Source organism: Electrophorus electricus, chromosome 17 (genome assembly GCF_013358815.1).
Source record: "Electrophorus electricus isolate fEleEle1 chromosome 17, fEleEle1.pri, whole genome shotgun sequence".
NCBI lineage: Eukaryota > Metazoa > Chordata > Actinopteri > Gymnotiformes > Gymnotidae > Electrophorus > Electrophorus electricus.
Genome location: NC_049551.1, coordinates 12,912,010 through 12,934,371, shown reverse-complemented (window position 1 = coordinate 12,934,371; position 22,362 = coordinate 12,912,010). Strand labels below are relative to the sequence as shown.

At 47.8% G+C, this 22,362-nt stretch overlaps 2 protein-coding genes across 3 annotated transcripts; one reads left to right on the top strand and one right to left on the bottom strand.

Annotated features, from left to right (window-relative positions):
• Positions 1-5,205: 5,205 nt before the first annotated feature.
• On the bottom strand, positions 5,206-6,280 carry LOC113580618 (endonuclease domain-containing 1 protein). Its single transcript, XM_035535793.1, has 2 exons — positions 5,978-6,280; positions 5,206-5,814 (listed from the first exon to the last, which is right to left on the bottom strand). Exons 1-2 carry the CDS (start codon positions 6,278-6,280, stop codon positions 5,206-5,208), a joined length of 912 nt encoding a protein of 303 aa, XP_035391686.1.
• A 3,466-nt stretch (positions 6,281-9,746) lies between these two features.
• gigyf1b (GRB10 interacting GYF protein 1b) lies at positions 9,747-20,942 on the top strand. Of its 2 annotated transcripts, none has more exons than XM_035535854.1 (24): positions 9,747-10,026; positions 11,095-11,506; positions 11,747-11,810; positions 12,057-12,186; positions 12,308-12,403; positions 12,790-12,904; positions 13,003-13,105; positions 13,446-13,639; positions 14,127-14,344; positions 14,448-14,553; positions 14,756-14,911; positions 14,989-15,131; positions 15,336-15,573; positions 15,875-16,041; positions 16,233-16,330; positions 16,434-16,534; positions 16,677-16,750; positions 16,903-17,037; positions 17,270-17,476; positions 17,795-17,970; positions 18,104-18,264; positions 18,383-18,546; positions 20,087-20,195; positions 20,324-20,942. In XM_035535854.1, the coding sequence occupies exons 3-24, from the start codon at positions 11,776-11,778 to the stop codon at positions 20,389-20,391; spliced, it is 2,994 nt and encodes a 997-aa protein (XP_035391747.1). In that variant the 5' UTR covers positions 9,747-10,026; positions 11,095-11,506; positions 11,747-11,775; the 3' UTR covers positions 20,392-20,942. The 2 variants fall into 2 exon arrangements, with proteins under 2 accessions (XP_035391747.1, XP_035391746.1); XM_035535853.1 differs by having other exon boundaries at positions 13,386-13,639.
• Positions 20,943-22,362: the final 1,420 nt, after the last annotated feature.

Genomic DNA, 22,362 nt, shown 5'->3' with positions numbered 1-22,362 from the left:
CAAATATTACCATATCCAATATTACCAGGTACCCATTGCTTAATATATTAAACAATATATTAATTGTACAGTTACAATGTAACAGTGGTGGTGTAATGCAAAGTGTTACGAAAATAAAAAATATTCATTCTCATTTGCTCATTCTCATACGCAGGCACACTTAAACACATATACTCTATACACTCACATGCACACATACAGACATAAACACACAGACACACACAATCACCCCCCATTCTCTCTCTATTTCTCTGTTTGTCTCTCTCACACACACAAAGCTCTGAGTAAATCAAATCAAGCATGAGGAACAGTGTTAAAACTTAAACTTTCTCCACCGCTCTGGAATAAACTTTGCATTCTGTTCTAAAATAAGAAGCCTAAGGATGTAATTTTACCCTCAGGAGTGACTAAAACTGATCTTAGGTCAGTGAGGACTTTGATGTGAGGACAGCATAACGGGATCAAAATCGGTATGTCAGAGGTCCGTCCTCCTAATATCCAAGGAATCCGTTTACAGTAACGTTATACCCTCGTTATCTCGTACTGCGCTTACACTTTCCCCCTCACTTAAGATCAAAGTGTCTGTCTTGCGCGTAACATCGGTGACCCAGGTGGCGCGTAAAGGTCACGGGTACGTTAACTTGCCCGGTGAAACGCCGTGACGCGGAGCTCCGCTCGTCACACCGTTTACGGATTGCCTCTGCCCAGGTGAGGCTGCGCGCGCACGTCCTCCGGTCGTGTCCTACAGTGTGGCGCAGAGCCTCCGTGCTCGTAGCAACAGCGCGTGACCCGCGACACATCCCCCGTTAGATGCGCTACCGCAACGCACAGAGGCCGTACGGGCCATTCGCTCAGCTGAGGACGTGTGCAAGAAACACGGGATTCAAATGCAACCTATATATATTTAGCACGACTAGTAAATCCATAGTATGAGGTTATGCATAGCGCGTCGGTAATTCGCAATTCGCAATTCGTGTACTCTATTTCATTAGGAGTTATACTTTAGCCACATCGTTCATGCGTAATAAGTGGCTGTAATTGGATAATTAAGTTTCCATCCATCCATCCATCCATCCATGACTTCCTGGGAACTTCATTAAACGTGTTTGGTATCCACCATTTACCAGGTGCAGATGCAGGCAGTTGTCACGTTCGCAGTAAATAGCGAGAGAGGCTGATATCGCCGGACACCGTCCAATTACATCACCGTCATATGGTTCCCCCCGCGTGCGCTCTCTTGAACCCTCTTTGGTCTTAATGTAGCGTGAGGATCACGCGCCGGGGGGGGGGGGGGGGGGGGGGTCGGGAAGGGAGGTGGGCACGTGTTACTCTCCCGGCGGGAACCTCGTGATGAATTATAGCCTTGTCTTACCAATAGGTATTTACGTTTCCCGGGATTCACGCTGCTTGCTTGGCTTTTTTTCCGGAACTCTGCTGTGGCGAAACATATTTCTGTTTCTTCTGAAATATAAAATAGAGCACGTTTGTGCATTATGCATAGTCCTTAAAAATACGATTTATATGACATTTATATAGACTGCCTATCGCTTTTATTGTGTCTTAATATTAGGGCTTTCTGTAAAGTAACGTTAGAAATGACGGTTTTTGGGTCAGTTAAATATGACGTCAGCCCCATCTACTGGAGAAACAGAAATTAGCAACGTATCGTTGATCTGTGATACAAGTGACGTACTATTCTACAAAGAAATCTTTGATCCCGGTATATATGATAACTGCCATTCATAGCACAGGCTTATTCCTTTTCCTCTCTAGGAATCTGTCTGTACTGTCTATATCGCAGAGGTCAAAGTTCATGCAAGGGTACTCAGTTCATTAATGAGTGTTAGCCACTGATCAATACTAAAATGTTATTGCGTCAGATGTCCAGTTCTTTGATACAGATCAGCGGTCTCAGCCCTCTGACCAGTCATGCAGTTCATGAGCATGAACTGTGGTCAGTTCATTTGTTTGTTTATTTGTGGGGGCTAAATGAATGAAACAGTAAATAAATGAATGAATCAGTCAATGGAGTGAGCAGGATTACATAGAGGAAGAAAAAACAAACGATCACAGAATTTTCCAGGTACGATGTAGACATCACTATTATTTCTACCGGAAACCAGCAACCACTAAAGTTGCAAAGAGAGAGTTTCTGGGACTATAATCTACATTACTAAAAAGATAAATGGAATAATTCTGGACCTTTACCACTACAGACCATCTAGTAGGTCACTGCGGGAATCCACTTAGCTCACTGACCCAAACCCAGATGACTCAATTCAGACTACATTTAATCAGGCAAACAGTCAATGCAGAAGATCTGGAAGCTCTTGCGCACGTCCATGCGTGCCTTGAGAAGCTCCTCAAGGGTATCGAGGTATCGAAGCGAACCTCAACCACGACGTTGTTGTTCAGACTGCAGGGGTGGGGAGGCAATGGCCACGAGCGGAGACTTGTCACCAGACTGAGAGCGGACTCCGTGTTATCGCTCCTTAAGCCCGACATTAACTGCAGAGAAAGAGATAGGTAGATGGATAGAGAGAGAGAGAGAGAGAGAGAGAGAGAGAGAGAGAGAGAGAGAGAGAGAGAGAGAGAGAGAGAAAGAAAATATAGACAGATGACGGGATAAGAGACGGAGGCGGAGAATAGGAGATATGAATGAATGACAAAGAGGGGAAGACAGGAGACAAAAAAGTGACCTTCACGTATATTCCCCCGAGCCTGTTTGCTTTCAGTGCCTTTGAGCTGTGCTGCACGTTTAAATGGGCAATATTACTTCTATCAATAATGCTAATAACCAATGAGAAATTGCAGAGGGGAATTGGAGTGTGAAAGGGGTGGGGTGGGGGTGATAGACTCATTCATTCTGTCCAAGCTTATTAGCTCTGCCAGGCTAGCATTTTCATTCTCATTTGTGTTTCTGTTAGATTAGATTACAGCCCTCCTACATGAAAGGTACCTTTGAGAAATGTCATAGTAACCAAGCGATCTCACTCACGCTGACAGCTCTACGTCTAAGGAGGAACTAAATTGATATCCAGCTGTCATTACATAAAAATTAAATCTTAGGCCAACCACAAAAGATGATCGCACAGCCTTGTTTGAATTTGTCACGTTCCCTTCTTTAGATGTGTAGCGTGCTTGCTGACGTTTGACTGATCCTGTACAATGAAAGTACCCTCGGCAGCCGCCCTGAAACGCCCACTCTGAGAAGCTTGCAGTTCAGCAGAGCTTTTGGCTCACCCGCGACTCGCACTTCCACGGCCGACGTCGGGAAACGTGGGCAGGGTAGCGGGGCACGCACCTGCACGTGTCCTGCACGGTGACGTAGCACGGTCGGTCACCCCAGGGCGAAGTGGCCGTGTACAGGGAGTCCTTACACTTCCCGACACGGTTGGAGTCCTGCAGCCGCCCCGGCCTCGGCCAAGGACGGTAGCAGACACACCGGTCGGCGCGCTCTCGCTGCGCCGCAGGCCGAGGTGCCGTCTGTCTGTCGCCGCGCACGGCGGGACGCATGGCGCTTTCACCTCGCCCTCCTCTCAGGAGCCTCGGGAAACAAAGTCACCGCTCTGCTCCCACCTCTCTCCCGCTGCCTGGCGATAACACACACTCCTTCGGAGTGGCATGCTGAGTAACAGTGTCCTGGGCCAGTTAAGGGTGGAGTAGTGCCAGAAGCTACTCCTCAGCTCCGCCTCCTCTGGGCCTAAGTGCTTGTCTCATCTGGCCTTCATACACAACCTAGTAAGGGGAACTCATATAACAGAAAGGGGCACAGAAACTTAGAAGAGCGAATAAAAGTTTTTAAACATCTTTGAAGTAGAGCAGTGAGTTTTGAAGTAGAGCAGTGAAATTTGAAGCAGAGCAATGAGATTTCTGTATGTGTTGTATATATGTGTAATTGTAAGTGTTGTGTATGTGTTGTATATATGTAATTGTAATTGTGTATGTGTTGTATATATGTAATTGTAATTGTTGTGTATGTGTTGTATATATGTGTAATTGTAAGTGTTGTGTATGTGTTGTATATATGTGTAATTGTAAGTGTTGTGTATGTGTTGTATATATGTGTAATTGTAAGTGTTGTGTATGTGTTGTATATATGTGTGTGTAAGTGTTGTGTGTGTTGTTTATATTTGTAAGCGTAAGTGTTGTGTATGTGTTGTATGTCTTGTAGTAGTGGTGTGGGTTTACCATTTCTCAACACACCTGTACCAGGTATTCAGTGTTCTTGGTTGCATCATTCAGAGCTAGTTTATGAAGTAATTAAACAGCTATTTTCCTAATAAATCATGAATTACCACTGGTGTCTGGATATTCTAATAATTCTGTGTTTATAATGACATTTAACAAAACATAAAAAATCCTGGATTAATAAATTATTAGCTTTGTGTTACCTTAACATGTGTCTTATTTGACAAAAAAATGTGAATTAAAGTGATGATTTAATTCATTTCTAAAAACAACGTTTCAAGGAAGACGATAAGGCACAAAGAAGACCATGAGACAATTTTATTTGCACAAAAAAAGTACAGCGTCTCTGTCACTTTGGCCGCACCTTAAAAAAAAAAAAAAAAAAAAAAAAGCCTTCTTGGGACAAAACTGAAAGGCTACTTTCTCCCCATGAAAATTGATATCTGCAAACGCCACTGAACCACTGTGTGTAGGCAAATGGCGGCAATTCTCTTTCACGTTATGCAGAATTCATTAGCGATAAAGAGGCCATGTAAATGTGGGCCAGAGTGTCTGGAACAAAAGACTTTAACTTTGCACAATAATAAATGGAATTTCATTGTTGCCCTATTATCAGCTAGAGCAACTCAGGACCTTCAGTGGTTTTATACACTGCCATGAGCATTTGATTACACATCTGAAACAAGCATGCAAAAGAAGACAGAAGTTTAACTTCATATGGCACATCATATGGTTTCACATTTGTAAAACAAACCAACTAATGCATGTATTCCACAGTGGGAAAAAAAAGGACATATGTTGATTTTAAGATTTATAACTCATATCATCATAAACAAATTACTTACATGTGTTTCTAACAAGTGCCCCCCAAAAAGAGTTAAAGTTAGGAATACATTTAGAAATAAAGAAAGTTGGAAAAATACAGAAATATCACCTTTGAGATTTATTCGTATTTGGAATGTATTTTCTTTGCATAATTTCAGCAGCGAGGAGCAGTGTGACAGCGCTGTGCTGTTATATGGTGTTGTGCAAACGGAAGGGCAGTGGCGAGGGTGAGATGCAGTTGTCGTAGAAAAGCTGCAGGTTCTGGTCCACATCCATGCGGGTCTTCAGGTAGTTCTCCAGGTCCTGCACTGGAAGCTCGTGGACGGCATTGCCCTCCTTGGCATTCTTGGCCAGGGCGCCCTGGGTTGGGAAGCTAATGCGGATGTTGTGCGGTGAGTTGCGGTCGTAGTCGGTGCAGCAGTAGGCCGACCACATGTCCTCAGGGATGGCCGCTCGCTCCTGGTTGTGGCCGCGGATCGTGTGACCCGCCGTGGTCACACCTGTGACGACATAGGCGGTGCCTCGGCAGTAGTTGTTCAGGCGCACCCTGACACGCTCCAGGTGCTCCCGCCACGGCCCGATGCTGAACTCCCGGATCTCCGGCACCACGTTGGTAAGGGTGTAAGTAGCGGCGCGGTCGTGTGGGTCAGACTGGTGCTGATCCGGGTTCAGCTGGCCCCTCTCGTACAGGACTACGTCGGAGTAGTCGTCGAGGATGGCCTGGCTGTCCTCAAACTTCATGTGCAGGTAGCCAGGGGGGAACGGGAGCATGTTACCATTGCCGTCTGTCTCTTCAAGCTGCAAAGAACCAAAACACGAGCGAGGAAGTATCTCCAGTACCCCCATTACTTTCGGTGCATAATTGTTCATGCACCGACACACATTTGCACATTAATTTTCACGATAGGTTCGTATTGGCTTTGCCATTCCAGATGCCATGGATGAGCAGAGAGCATCCTACCTGAGGTTCGTACATCCAAGGGTAGTCAACTCTTCGGGCGCCCTCCGTTTTCTTGAACGTGTACGCGGAATAGACAGGGATGCGCTTGTGGGGGTCGTACAGCGTCACGTAGCGCGGCTTGTTGGCGTAGCGCTGGCAGATCTTTTTCAGCTGCGTCTCCACCATGCCCTGAGGTGGCGTGCTCATGTACAGCAAGTCCTTGCACCTCTCCACATGGTTGAAGTCTCCCACGACCGTCGCCGCAGCGCGCCAAGCGCCGTGAAAGACGGCAAAGAGCGTCGCCAAGCTCAGAAGGAGATTCATGGTGAACGCGGGCTCACGGAGTCGTCTGGAGGAATGAGGAAAGGAGCGAAAGCCTGGGCTGTTTATTTCGAATGGCAGCAGAGTGATAAGCAAATAAGGCGATCGGACCCACTCGTGACCAGAGAGGCCTGATGTGGTGTGTGCTGCTTTCAAGCTCTAGATCTTCCTAGGCTCGACCTCTAGAGCTCTCTCCCAGGTCAAAGGTTTTATCTGACACAACTGTCAGCATATCTGAAACAGGTAGCCAGAGCTGGACTAGGAAGCTGGTTTAAACCGCAGTCTTTATGTCGCGCTCGAAAGACGTCTTCTCTCTTTATCTTCACTCTCGTCTGCGTTCGCCTGGTACCCTCAGGTGCTACGTGTCCTGAGGAATCCACACTTGAAAATTAAAAAGAGCACCGTCAGGGCTGTCGAAGTGCTCGGAGTCTAGACTCGGCACTATATTAGAGACATGTTGAAATATGGTACCATACTCTTTTTTAGATTAAAGCAAGTCAGGTTTGTTCGTATAGCGCATTTCAATATACAAGACATAGTGTTGCTATGTATGGCGGGGTAATTAAGAAGGGAGAAGGTCCAGAGATAACAGATAGCTCCTGGCACTTTTACAGACAGCCATCATTTTAAATTAGATTTCCGACTTTAGCGTACAGCCCGCTGGAGCTCGTGCACACTGCGGTGGCCAGCTCTGTATGTTACGGCGTGTGACGAGACGTAGTCTCTGCGCTCTCCAGCTATAGGACGGGCGCTAAGTCCTTCCCAACGGCCTCGCTTCCCTTCCCCCTCCGCTGTCTGCACGCACGGTTGATAGTGCCATAAAATGTAAAAGAGGCCATTCGATTGGATCCCTCCTGAATGGAGCAGAACAAAGGAATGGCAGCATTGGAGTGATGGAGAGAGACAGGCAGAGCTGAGAGAGTGATAAGCACCTCAACAGAAAAATGCAGCATGATGGACTTTGGCCAGAGACAAAAGACGCACTGAATAGAGCAGCCTTCTAAGATACCTCACCTCTCTCCCGGTCTCTAAAATACCTCACCTCTCTCCCGGTCTCTAAAATTCCTCACCTCTCCTGGGCTCTTAAGAAACCTCACCTCTTTTGTGGTCTCTTGACTATTGAAAATACTGGACCATGTGACAGTGCATTGCCACAGCTTTATAGAAGTACATAAATAAATAACTATACTGGAATAAACTATGTTCTCATGATTACAATTTCCTAATGATTGGCACAGCCCAGCGGTTAGAGTTAGGGCTGAGTTTCATGGTCATAGCTTACGTTTCTGACTTCTTTTGTATGGAATCCAACCTCCCTCTCATTCACAGAAGCTGCAACTAATTCTTACTGAGATCCCTTTTGGAACAAACTAACCATTAGGCTATACTTAGATTTGGTTTTACATTATGCATTATATTATTTTTCTTGTTCAACATTATATTATTTACATCCCATAATTATTATTTTTTGGCCGAGAGTGCTTCATCTGAAGGATTTAAAGGTTATGGTTCGACGATTACAAAAGTACAACTACTAAAGTTCTGCCCCATTATGTAGACACAGTTCCTCAGTCAGAATACTGGAGCAGTGGTGTGTGATTCCAGAAAGAGGGGTTTAGTGCGTGCCCCTCTGTAACCAACGAAATTAGCAGCTAATCAGCAGGTTCTCCGTCTACCTGCAGAAACCCTGTGGAAATGTGCACCCCTGCAACCTGGCTAAGGCACGCTTACTCCGCAGTCTCCTCCAATTAGGCCGGGTTTCTGTGTTACTGAGGCGGAGGCGGAAGCTGAGTCTTTGTGACGCTGAAGCCGAAATGAACAGGGTCGTTCGGGGTTGTGCTCTGGGAACGCGGCGATCGTGAGGAGGGTTTGAAGACGTCTTTCTTTATTAAGGACGAAAAGCAAATGGTGGGAAAGAACAGAGAAGTTTTCACGTGCTTTAACATGCTCTAACTGAACACAAAAGCTGTCACTGAAGACCTCAAACATTAACACTACAGTTCCAATAGATCAGCATTTTCACCCAATTTATCAACATGAGTGATCACCATAAAGTGTCTTTGTAACGTGGGCTCAAACCAGGGTCAGATAGGTAATGACACCAACAGCCTACTGGCTGAGCAACCACACTCTAATGATGGTGGGCCCATGCGCAAAACAGTTAGATCATAGAACTGGTAAAACAAGACAAAGTAAATAAACAAAGGTGGGCAGTGAACCCAGGCCGCTTTGTTGCAAGGTAAACAAATTCTCGCTAGACTACAGTAGCAACAAAACTACTGCCGCGTATATCACCCTTCAAAGGAATGGAGGACAACAAAACAAGAGGAAAAAACTAAATATCATGCCGAGCGTAGGAAAAGGGAGAACCAAGGATGCCACGGGAAGAATGGCAACCTCGATGCACTGGGGAAAACCAAACTAAAACTTCCCAAACAAAACCAGAAAACAGGGAGGAACTGTAATGGCTATGGGGAGCTTTAGGAGAGAGACAGAGTTGACTGGAGAGGGGAGCGGACGTGTAAATCAGACACCCTCACAGAACAGAAGTAAGGTGTAGCACAAGGGCTCACAGACCTCAATATACAAAGTTACCAGCTAGGAGCTTGGCTCAGAACTTCAGGGAAAAACCCAGCACTGCGTGACCGGGTCACTGGGCTTATATAGGTCTAGCCCAGCTGTTGGGCATTAAGCCTGATTAGCGGTGTGCCTGACTCGAGGCCTTCTTCTGGTGGCTGGATGGGGCCTCGGCCTGGCACCGACCCTTAAAGTCTTCTACATTTAATAATAAAAGATACAAGAAAATAATTACAGAAATCACCCATGATACACAAATCTAACTTTAAAGTACTCTGACTACAAACAAATATAACAAAACATTTTCAGAGCTATTAAATTAATTTTAAATAATTAGGTATGACATAGCCTTCTTCCATTTTAGAAAATGTAGTTACACTGTAATTAACATCAAATACGTGAAGTTTATGGTTTTAGGAGGGCATAATTGGTCACACGATCCTCACAGAGGAACTGAAATGTTTTATTCACACAGGTGTTCTTGAGGAAGTCTCTCGGGAGCGCTGAAGGTGTTTTGTCACCGAGTGCACGTGAGCCGGCAACCTCGAGCGCTCCTCTAATGGAACGTTACGGTGCTGGGCGACACCGCAGCAGCGCGTGCGCGTGCAGAACCTTGCAGGCGTCCGCCGCGCTGGAATAAAGTGGCGGGGGTGGGGGGGGTGGCAAGCGAAAGACGGAACTGCATCTTAAATGTAACGGTCCGTCCTCTGCCGTACTCGGCGGATACACGAGCAGTCTTCACTTGCAGCTGGACTCGAACGGACAGCGAGAGTTTAAGTTTGTCTTGTGCGCTAGGTGGCGCAGTGCAGGAGACGCGGTACGCATGCGCTCGAAGTCTGCGGTGATTGGACGAGCGTGTCACGTGGTAGACATCGAACAGCCATTTTTCTAAAACACAAACAAGACGACCGAGCGCGACACAAAACTCACGGCGAGCCTTACAATTAGGGGAAAAAAAAACATTAAATATATACTTCACTATCCTACTTGCATAAGATAGCTGCATAAACCAGATATATCTGACTCGACTTTGTCTGTTACTGCGAAGCACATGCGTGCAAATCGACTAAAATCTTGAAACAAGACTCAACTTTAAAAAAAGCTGGCTAGCTAGCCTGCTAATGCTTGCTAGCTAGCAAGCGGGGTCATATTTGTTCATCTTGCAAAAAAAGGTAACATTTTTAAAGTTTGAATGTGCAGAATTACTAATGCATTGCAATCACCAGTGCATTGCTGCTTTGCCTGCATCGATCCTGTTACTCTCGCCTAGCACGGAAATTGCTACTGGTTGATTGAAATGTTTCAGTTGAAAAGGCCTTGAGTGAATCACCGAGGTAGATTTTGGAGAAGAGCCAGGTCAGGGCAATGAAACGTTCCGGGCATTGCTGCTTAACCTTAAACGTCTTCTTCATTTACAGCCATCTTATCGTATCACTAGTCTCCATTTTGCTATTATAGTTTGTGCTTTAACTTAAGGGAAAACGTGTGTGTGTATATATATGTGTGTGTATGTGTATATATATATATATATATATATATATATATATATATATATATATATATATATAAACAAACCATAAAATTTAAGTTCTGTAAACTGTCAACTTTAGCTAGCCAGCTAGCTGTCCGCGCTATCCGTTAGCTAGCGCGATAGAGGGTCATCCGTGCCGCTTTAACCTACTCCACCTCTCTCCGTCCGCCTGCTAAACTGTCTTCCAGACAACTTCTTCAGAATCGTTAAAATGGCCAAATCCTAGGGTCCTGTGGTGATGACTCTTAGTCTCAAAAGCCTCCATCGGTAATGTAGTGGCAACGCGCACCTCGACCATGTCGGTAGTGTTGGAATGTTCGGTGTCGTGTTGCTACAAGCTGCCGAGTTATGGCAGCGCTTCAGGTTTTCCAAGCTTCTGCTGTAAAATCGCCCAGATTAAGTACAAATGAATGCAAAAGTATTAATTTATGGTCCTTTCTTGCTCTGCGAGATATTTAATAAATGTATATCTAAATGGCCAAGCTGTGTTTATTTACAAGTGTGATGCCCAGCTTGAATGCACTTTCAAAGTTTGTTTCTCAGTATCTTAGATCACACTGCTTGTTTTTCTTGCCACAAGCGTTTGATGAACATGTAAATAAATTAACACATTTCACCTGTGTAGACATATTTCATTTTTTGCATTTTTCATCAGTTGTCTGATCAGTGCTGCTCTTCACTTCTGTGTGTGTTGGTTTTTTTAATGCAGGTGAAGGCTTGTTTGTAAAAGAACCACTGAAAACGAGAGCAACCAAGATCGGGGCCAAACGGAGGGAAGCACCCAGCAAAAGTGACAACACGGCATCTCAATCCCGTGCTCTTATCAATGCCACCACAGTTTACTCGCAGAGCACAGTCTGTTATTCCTGGCATACTATTCCACTGACTTTTTTTATGGGATCTGTATTATTGGAGTAGTGTTCCCGGTTTTCCAGAGTTTTTGTCGGTTTCGATGTTCCTCTTTGTTCCTCTGCTATTCTTCTGAATCTGGCAGCTACTAATCCACTCGTCCAGAGCTCCACGTCCACCCAACACGCACACCAAAACAGCGTCTCTCAGCCCCTACTGCACTCTTCTGGCCTGTTTGTCCTGCTCCTGGTCAGTCCTTGCATTTGGACAAGGTGAGAGTTCCTCCATGGGGTTATTTCCATGGGACTGTGTTTGGACCTGAACCTGGCTCTGGGTTTTTTGTTTGTTTGTTCGTTTTATTCATTTGTGATGATCAGATTTGATCCTTTTCATTTCATACACACTGCTGGTTATTTCTTAGCTGTAGTTGTTTTTTCTTTTTCTTCTAGAGTTTTTTTTGTAGTAACAGGTGTTGTGCTGTAGTGGGACTTCAGCTCCTTTTATATCTGCAGATCCTTTGAGCCCTGAGCACGCAGAGAGTATGACCGCTGAGACGCTAAACTTCGGCCCAGAATGGTAACCTTTAATGCTCCCCTTCATTTCTCTCTATGGCGTTTTCCTTCTCCTTTGCTGGTTGTGTTTGAGCTGAACTTCCTCTTTGCTAGTGTCTAAATAAGGAAGCAGATGTTTCCTGAGGTTCCTCAGCTCACTCTGAAGGTGTTAAAAAAAGATTTAACAGCTTCCTAATTGGCGTGGATGAGTTGAGGATGATGACGATGAGTTTGGGGGGTGTGTGTGTGTGTGTGTGTGTGTGTGTCCCAGGCTCCGTGCACTATCCAGAGGAGGGAGCGTCACATCCCCGCCCCCTTCCCCAGCAATGCCAAAGTCGAAGCTGGCCGAGTACCGTTACGGCCGTGAGGAGATGTTAGCACTTTATATCAAAGATAACAAGGTGAGGGACCTGTCAGCGGAGCCCACGCGCAGCTGCGCTGTCAGCGTTTGCTGAGCTGCTAGCCTGGGACGATTGTGTTTTGTGGACTATTTGCTGACTGTGTGTCTGTCTGTGTCTGTAGGTCCCAGAGGATATGCAGGATAAGGAGTTCACTGCTATTCTCCAGGAGGAGCCCCAGCAGCCGTTAGCCTTGTTGCCTCTGACTGAGGAGGAGCAGGTGAGCTCGCGCTACACCTGGAGCGGCATCCCTTGGGAATAATCTAATTTTCCCAGACCACACTGGCTTGATCGGCGCGTTTGTCATTGCAGTATTTATGGATAACTAAGGGAAAGCATCCAGCGTCCATGCTTTATAGGAACAAGAACTAAAGCATACAGAGCATAAAAGTAATAATGCAAAAGACAAATGGAATGCCAGTGACTTAAAAATAAATTCACACCGCTTTAAAATGAGCTTAAAGCAGAAGTTGAGAGACTGAGATGCCTGGCCTCTCCTGTGGTGTACTACACTAGGGTGCCTGGTCTCTCCTGTGGTGTTTGTGTTGATGTGCACTGCTGCTATCAGTGATCTGATTTGTGATGCATCATCTATTTGCATTGCAGAGGAACTTCTCCATGTCTGTAAACAGTGTAGCCGTGCTGAGGCTCATGGGTAAAGGAGGCGGGACCATTCCAGCGGGCGTGTCCCGAGGCCGCGGGAGCACCCGAGGAGGGCGCGGTGAGTGCGCAGGCGGATAAATATGTGCGTGCGCACACACACACACCTAAAGCCAACGGTCTGTGTAAAGTGAGATGTTTCTTCTTCCTGCATTTTAGGCAGAGGGAGAGGAGAAGGGGGCTTCTACCAAAGAGGGGGCGATGAGGACGTGGGCTTTGGCCGCAGCAGAGAGACGCACCGCAGCCAGAGCTGGGACGACAGGTGCGTGACGCGTGGCTATTATGCTCTTATCGCAGATGACAGGTTCACAGTGGAGGGTTATTACACCCGTACACCAGCGCTTATAACGCAGGACACTTGTAAACGACAGGTTCGCAGCGGAGGGTCATTGCACCCTTACGTTAACTCTTATAATGCAGGAAAACACAGATGATATAATCCCAATCCAGGATTCTGACATCTTTACACCATCTTGAATAAGTTGCTGTTGCAGTTGCATGCCATAAGCGAAGGTTTTGCCTTCTTTCTGTGCCTCTCTTAGCCGTTTCCGTGATCTCTTGTACGGAGTGTTTGACGTCGAGTGGTTGTTTGCGCTCTCCAGAGGCGAGCGGCGCTTCGAGAAGCCCCTCCGGAGAGAGGGTGGCCGCGGCGGGTTTGAGGATGGCAGCTCGGGCAGCCGGAAGGACTACGCTCGCTCGGACAGCGACAACTGGCGCACTCTCCGGGAGGAGCCGCAGGAGGAGGAGGCAGGAGAGCCGGGCGGGAGCTGGAGGGTTGCGGGCGTGCGCCGTGATGGTACGCACACACACACACACACACACACACACACACACACGCGTGCTAACTCACTCAAGGAAGGAGAAGGTTGGGTGAAGAGGGTACATTCTACAAAGCTGATTGTAATGTTTAATGTGTGTTCATCATGGCACTTGCTTGAAGTTGCCTGTGGGGATTCCGTGACGTTTAATGGATTATATGGCGTTACAAAAACCACAAAAACAAAAAAAACACATGCACAGTAATTCTGCATAAATTCAGTGCTGAAAGCAGTAAACAAAAACATTGGCAAAGTGTTTTTATTTGCAGTTTCAGCATACCAGTTAAACACAGTTTTGATTACCCGTCATTTTTGTTTAAGTAATGTGATTCAACTGCTTTATAGGAACATAAATTAAAGACCTACATTTTATTTATTTTTAACATTTATGTATTTGTTTTCAAGTTTAATTGTTTGAGTGTGGTGGGGGTGTATATTTTGTTTCCCTTTCATCCGGCCCGTAAGACGGTGGTCCGCGCTCGGCCGGTTGGAGAGACCACGGAAGCGGGGAGGGGCGGCGGCGGAAGTTTGACTTTGATTTCCGGGACGGAGACGTAGGGCGGAGGAGGGCGGGCAGCGAGGGAGGAGAGGAGGACAGGGATGGGCTGCCGGAGTGGTGCACGGACGAGGAGGAGGGTGAGATGGGCACCTTCGACTCGTCGGGCGCCTTCATGTGCGTGAAGGTGGGTATGAGGCGCCGCCAGCCAGACGCTGTCGTGGGCGGAGTCCGTCACAAGCGCAGCCAGTAAGGTCTTGTGTGTGTGTGTGTGTGTGGCACGTCCTCAGAAGGCCTCGAGAGACGCCATCCGCGAGGACCAGGAGCTGGGGTTCGAGCCCTTGGAGGAGGAAGAGGACACCATCCAGGAGAAGAAGGACAGCCCTGCTGAGAAAGGTAAGAGGCGGAGTCTGCCGGCCCCTCCCCCTGGCCGGCTGGAGGCGGGGCGGGGGTGGGGGCTACCCGGTCGGAGGTTTGGCCTGCGTTTGTGTGACTTCTGGTTAGTTGATTTTTGTTCAGGTCTTTGTCACGCTTGCTCTCACCCCTGCCCTCATCTCTCTCTCTCTCTCTCTCTCTCTCCGCGCCTGGTGTCCACCAGAGGAGACGGCCGCCACGGGACTGGCCAACGGCGGAGACGCGAAACCCGCTTCTCCGCCTGCAGACTCCGCCCCTGCCCCCGCTCGCCCCACGGAGAAGAGCACGCCTCCAACCCCTATCCTGATCTCATCGAAGCCCAGTCTCCAGTCTGCTGAAGGTACGCTGCGTGCTCATCTACGGTTAAGGCTCTTGATTGTCACCTTCCCGTCCCTGAACCGCTTGCGGATGTTTCAGATGCGTCTCCGGCAGCGGGCAGCGCTCAGCCCAGCAAGAGCTCCTCTGCTGCTGGCACGTCCCCTCTCTCTGCCGCCGGTCCTGACCTCCCGCCACCAGGGGGAGACACAGAAGAGGACGAGGGCATGAAGCACCTTCAGCAGGTCTCCACAGCCAACTTACTTTTGCGATGGATGTTACGTATTTTATGTAGATGCACATGAAAAAATTCACTCTTCTGTCTAAGAGTTTTAAGACGACTTTTTCCACCTTCACGGTGCAGGTTCCGGTTGTGGTGTGTTGTACCAAGCGCAGTGGTGCAGCAGAGGACTTAAGAGGTATATTGTGGGTGTTTCCTGTTTTTACAGGAAGCTGAGAAGTTGGTCGCCTCTCTGCAGGACACGTCTCTGGACGAGGAGTGTTTCGCACAAGCCCTTCAGGATGGCCACGGCCCTGCCACTCTCACACACACCCACACACACCCGGCCGTGCATACACACTCCCACCCACCCACACACACTCTTTCTCACTCCGCCAATGCCCTGCCACTCACACACGAGTCCGCAATGAAGTGGTTCTACAAAGACCCCCAAGGAGAGATACAAGGTAATGCGCGCGCACACGCAAGTATATTTATACAAACACACATCTCCTCTTTTCTCAAACGTTTGTGTGAAATAATCAGTTTATCCATATGAACCTAAGCACCCTACACATTACACATTTCAGTCTTTTGATTACAACCTTCAAACCATTTAAAACCATTTTTTTACACCATACCTTTGCACACAGGGGTCTACTGTCCTGTGTGTGGTGACCTTGTCTCAGTTCTGTAGCGGCCTGCGTGCAGATCCTTGTGCATGCGTGCTATCCTGCGTCTTGAGTGCTTCTGTGGGTCGCTCTGCAGGGCCCTTCAGTCCCGTGGAGATGTGCGAGTGGTTCCAGGCGGGTTATTTCATCATGACCCTCCTGGTGAAGAGGGGCTGTGACGAGGGCTTCCAGCCTCTAGGAGACGTCATCAAGATGTGGGGGCGTGTGCCTTTCTCCCCAGGCCCCTCCCCCCCTCCCCTTTTGGTGAGAGAGACACACACGCACACACACACACACCGCACACCAACAAAGGTATCTGGGCAAGTCACAATCTTCGTTTGTTCTACTGTAATGTAGTTTGGCTATGGTTGACTCGAGGTTGAGGTCTTCTTAGGGTCGTCCTCGGTGTTGTATGGTATTCAGCGCCTGCGTTGAGCTGTCTTGTGTCTGTGCAGGGTAACATGGACCAGGAACTGGTGAAGAAGCAGTTGGAGCAGGCAGCCACTGCTGCCCTCTACCAGCAACTGCACATGAGGTTCCAGCATCTCAACAGGTGACGGCCCCTCCACCCCACCCACGCAGCGCACGCTCGGGTGTGTCTGACTCTTACCGTGTGTGTGTGTGTGTGTGTGTGTGTGTGTGTGTGTGTGTGTTAGGTGTGGGGAGTCAGGCATGATGCCTGCGATGAACAGGTCTGTGTCTATGCCGGAGACCGGCCCCGTGTGGGACATGCATACCTCATCCTCACAGCAGCCAGGTAGCCCACTGGGTTCTGAGCGTTCTGAGTTGAGAAGAGGACACCAGGGTGTCCCCCACCCTAGTGCCCTCCTGACTCTCTCTCTCTCTCTCTCTCTTTGTGTGTGTGTGTGCGTGTCTCTGTTCCTGTGTCTGTGGTGCAGGTGGCGAGTCTGGTCTGTGGGATCTAGCCATGAGTAACTCACCTCAGGGTCCAACTCTCGAGCAGCTGCAGAAAGTAAGACGGGTTCATTTGCGTGTGTGTGTGCACGCAGTTTGTCTCCCACGGTCTCTCTCCCTACTGAATATCTTTAATCTTGATTCAATAATGTCTTATTTTCTTAGTTGTCATGTATCTCTCAAAAATAGCTGCGTGTGTGTGTGTGTCAGCTCCAGGAGCGGCGTGAAGCTGAACTCAGGGTGAAGCGGGAGGAAGAGGAGCGTAAGCGTCGAGAGGAGAAGAGGAGGCAGCAGCAGGAGGAGCAGAAGAGGAGAGAGGAGGAGGAGCTCTATCGGCGCAAACAGGTGAGCGCCGATGCCCGCGCTGTTATGTCCCGGAGTAGAAAAAACAAAAAGGTCCAGATTGAACTCTCCACGCGACCTTTTATTCACTTTGTATGGAAATTCACATGACTGATGGAGATGAATAATGTAAACCCTCAGTGAACTCTCGTGTGTGTGTGTGTGTGTGTGTGTGTGTGTGTGTGTGTGTGTGTGTGTGTGTGTGTGTGTGTGTGTGCGCGCGCGCGTTGAGCAGCAGTGCCGTCAGCAGCAGGAGCTTATCATGAAGCTGCTCCAGCAAAGCCACCATCAGCAGGGGGTAGGGCAAAGCGGGGCTGGCTGGGGCTCCGCCCAGGAGGCGGGGTTTCCTCACAAGGCCCAGGGTAAGAATCTGGCCCTGCTGGAGCTGGAGGCTGAAAGACTCCACAAGCAGCAGCAGCAGCAGAGAGCCCAGCAGCAGAGGGTAAGGGCGCGTGTGTCGGCTTCGGGTGGCTTTACCGTGGGCCGATACGAAGTCGTGACCGACGTTAATTACAGCTCCCATCCTCCTAGTCTTAATTAAGTGTGTATACATATTTGCATGGGATTTCCATGACCTGCCTGACTGTAGGAAATGTAGTGGCATTAAAAATGGTCAACCCACTACACACTAGCGTAGCTAACTGCACTAGATCAGGCTGCTCTGAACAGTCAGAATAAGGTTTAAAAAAAAAAAAAACCTTTTTCTTTCTTTCCCTTCTGCCTCCCTCTTGCACCCTCTCTCTGACCCCTCCCTCCCAAGCTGGCGATGGGGCAGTGGCCAGAGAGCTCTGTGGGGGTGTGGCCAGGGGTGGGTATGGAGAGCAAGATTGGCAGTGCCAGTGCAGCTGGTATGGGCATGTGGGAGGAGGCGGTAAAGACCCAAAGCAACCACCGCAACGTGGGCATGAAGAGCAGCCTTAGCAGCCCCTCCCTCAGGTACGTACACACACACACACACACTCTCACACACACACACACACACACACACACACACTCACACATGCCTACACCGATTTTGTGTGTGTGTGTGTGTGTGTGTGTGTGTGTGTGTGTGTGTGTGTGTGTGCAGTGAGCAGTTCTTGCTGAATCGTAGGAAGCGAAATGAGGAAGAGGAGCGTCTGTTGAAGCTCTTGCAGGGGATGAAACCTCAGGACGGCTTCACCACGTGGTGCGAACAGATGCTGCATGCTCTTAACACCTCTGCCAACAACTCCTCCTCCTCTCTGGATGGTAACGCGTGCACACACACACACACACACACACATCCTCCCTCTCTCTCTCTCTCTCTGCCTGCTGTGTGTTCAGAGTGACCTGATGTCTTTGCCTCCCCCCCTGGTGTCGTGCGTAGTAGCCACGGTGGTGTCATATCTGAAGGAGGTGGAGTCACCTTATGTGGTGCACGACTTCATTCGCTCATACCTGGGCGACACCGTCGAAGCCAAAGAGTTCGCCAAGCAGTTCCTGGAACGCCGTGCCAAGCAGAAAGCCAACCACCAGAGACAGCAACAGCAGGTCAGCCAATCACCCCAGACAGCAACAGCAGGTCAGCCAATGACCAGAGACCCGCCCGCCTTTGCGGTCGGATCGAGAGAAGTAGTGTTTCTTGGCCAGAACTCAGAGCGCTGTGGTGCACATTTCAATAAACACAGAGGTGCTCGGAGGACTCCTCTCCTCAGCAGGATGTGGGCGGCTCGTTAAAACTGCAGGACAGAGGTATTGTGCAAAGTACGGGGAGCTCCTGTAGGAATAGCTGAACAACCTGAAGCACATCTAACAGGATGCATGCGCAGACGCACTCCCAAACAGTGGGCATGGCTGGCAGAGCCTCAGCCCGGCAGACTCGAACGCTGCTGTTGCAGCTAGACGTGGTTCCGCCTAGTACCAGACCAAAGTGATTAAACACTTACATAGCAAGTTTCGGTTTTTACTTTTTTTTTTTTTTTTTTTTTTTTTAAAGATCTGCTAAAAAAAAAGAAGAAGAAGAGCGTACAGCCTTCATAAGGGGCGTGTGTGGAAAAGACGAATCAGAATCTGCGGTAGTCTCTTCCCCAGCTCAGAGAGCACAGCCTCTGTACTCACACCGTCACTACTGGGACAACCGTGGTTTGACCTTATATAGTCTCTCTGGTCCTCCTTTCAGTCCCTGGTGTTTTCATAGTCCTCCACGGCTTTCCACCCCTCAGGACCACCACGTCCCTCACCGCCACGGTTTCCCGCGTCTGGGTTGACGGTCGTTGCTTGCTTGTCTGTCTGGGTCTGCTGCTGCGTCTCCGCCGCCTGGGGCTTCTCCCGTTCGGACAGGGCCGTGCGTTCCCATGAATGTACGCACGTCTGCTGGATTCCAGCATGGCCATACCTCATTCTGCTTATTGGGGTACCGATCAGATGGTAGTCAGGTACCCTCAGATGGTAACCCGAACCAAATCTGGTTTAAAGAGCAGCGTGACAGACTGGCAGAGAACAGACCAAGACGCGTCAAGGTTGTTCCAAGAAAGACTGATTTTGTGAAGTCTTCACAAGTTAAAATAGGAAGGTTGTTTACACTTGTTTTCTTTGCGTCATTTGAGGTCTGAAAACACTGCATTTTTTGATTATAAAACAAAAATGTTTATTTTACTCAAACATATGCCTGTAGTTAAACCAAAGAAACGGGATTATTTTTGCAGTGGTCTCATTTTTTTTCCAGAGCTATACATCAAAATGTAATTTTATTTCTGAAGTATTAGATTTTGCGTGCGTGCGTCTATCTCACTCTACAGCTGTCTAAGGAGGTTGCTGGACTGAATATATGAATTTCCCTCTGCAGGTTGGTGCTGCCTTTCAGAGAAGTTGTAATTCTCTCTAACATGCAGGTCGCCATCCAGGGGCTTTCAGTTAGATTCTCATGTATTTTATTATGTAAAAAAGCTTTCCAAAGAAGGTTTAGAGGAACATATTGCATCTGGTGTGTGACTGGCGCATGGAGTTGGAGACGCGAGAAACTCCTGAAGGTATTAATTAGGTCATTTATTTGTGGGGGGGGGGGGTTTTGTTTTGTTTGTTTGTTTTCTAGTCCGTGTTCCAGTCAGCCCATGTGAGTAAAAGTGGCAGCATGTACGACAGCCAGGGGGGGAAGATGAAAAAGAAGCCCATGATGCTCCACTCTGACCCCAGCATTCTGGGTGAGCAGTGCACACACACACACACACACAGGTTTTTCTCCTCTCATCCCAGCATCTCGGACTCTCTGCGTTAAAAAGCCTTTCGGCGTGGCGCCTGCCCTCAGTGTCTCTCTGCCTTCCTTACACAGGCTACTCCTTCCTGGGGGCAGGCGAGCGCATGATGCTGGGCGAGATGGAGGCAGTGGAGGATTACTGATCCAGCAGCACCTACTTGAGTCTACCTGAGGCCTTAACCTGGAGCAAACTAGCATATGAATGTGCACTGCTCAGCAGAGAGGGGGCTACCCACACATCGTGTCTCTCACTCTCTCCCCATTTACCTAGAGAAGGGTGGCGTGAGAGACAGAGAGATGGTTTGCAGAGAGCCCTCTCACTCCATATGCACCTTAACTAAGCTATTGCACTTTATTACAAGAGTTTCAATATTTCACATGGAGTTTTGTCTGGTTTGGGGGGGGGGGGGGTTGTTGTTGTTTTTGTTTTGTTTTTACAGTATGAAAACGTGTGAATATATTGATGCATATATTGTGTAAAATATTTGTATCCAAATGTGTGTGTGTGTGTGTGTGTGTGTGTGTAAGAGAGAGAGAGAGTGCGTGTTCTCTTGACTGGAGAGCATTTAGAGTGTCTCTGTTAGGCACAGCCCTGAGGCTGTAGGGCAGAATGCAGTTGGGTTGGTTTTGTTTGTTTGTTTGTGTTTGGGGTTTTTGTTTGTTTGTTTGTTTGTTTTTCACTTTCCTGGAAGAAAAAAAATCCACTCCTGAAAAACACTGTTTTTTTCTGAAAGGTAAAGCTATAAAAATCTGAATTAAAAAAAAACTTGAATATTTGCACTTGTTAAAAAAAGAAAGGGGAAAAAGTTTGTTGGGTCGAGGAGTTTTTTTGCAAGCATGGGTGTGTGTGTGTGTGTGTGAGAGAGAGAGAGTGATGTGAAGAAATGTGCACAAAGTTTATTACCAATGTGTATAGAAAAATGCCATGTTTTTATTTTGTTGAACAGATTTTTGTATTTCATCAAGCATGTATACTAAAAGGTGCGTGTATTTGCACGCGAGTGTGTGTGTGTGTGTGTGTGTGTGTGTGTGTGTGCGCGCGCTGGCTCACTTGTACATAGGTTTTTAAAGAGAACGGTCAAACATTGCATGCCAGCGGTTTGAAACCATGTAGTTCTCCATGTGGCCTGCTGGGGGTGGTGTGAGCCTGTCCTGGCTGTGGTGCTGTGTAGGCCTTTTCTGCCTGTGTTTTCTGAGGGCGTTTTGGGTGCGCGCGTGGTGGACGTGTAATAGTGTAGCTCTTCTCTTTAAACACCATAAAACTGTGTACTTCTTGCCCTGTTCTCTTCCCCGTCCACATGGAGAATTCTCTACCCAAACTTTGGCACGACAACGTGAACCAGTTGCCTTTCGTGCTCTTTGTGTATGATAGTGGACTTACTGACAGTGTTCAACGCCATGGCGTTGTGATCTGTGTGTGTATGAGAGGGATTAACATTACTTTTCATTACTGTTGGAAAAAATGCTGATGGATTTATTTTTTTAATGTTGCATACAAAGTATTCAAGCTTCTGTGATTTGGAGCACTTTTGAGGCTGCTAAGTTTTTTGTTTGTTTTTGGGGGTTTTTTTCTCCTTTTTTAACATTTTATTTCCTTTTGCCTCCTTTGGAAGTATATTATGAATGAATGTATTCCAAAAGCAAAGCAAAATGTGTGACCGCATCAAATCGGCTGCAGCCCCCTCGTCTGTCTGACCGGCTCGAGGTGCGACAGGTCGTGTGCGGACAGACGCGTGTAACAGCTGAACCCGAGTGCAGACAGTGCTGTCTCCTCCTGCTCTTCTTCCAGAACTTTCTCCAGCAGTGGGAGGAGGCCGAAGACCTCTGGACGGGTGTGGGCCTGCTCACTGTGGCTGCAGCCCAGCCAATCAGAGCCAAGGACTCGCTCTGTGTAGCAGTAGATTACTGAATCACACCACCCCCACCCCCGACTTGTTTGCATTTCGAAATGGAAATCAAACAGTGTTTATTTTTTTCCTTTTAATTTCTTATGTAAAATGGTTGTTTTTTTTAATTATTATTATTTTTTTTGGGGGGGGGGGGGTTGTTTGTTGTTGGTTTTTTTCCCCTCTTCAGATGAGAGCCATTGAAGAAGCGGGTGGGGGATTTATTGG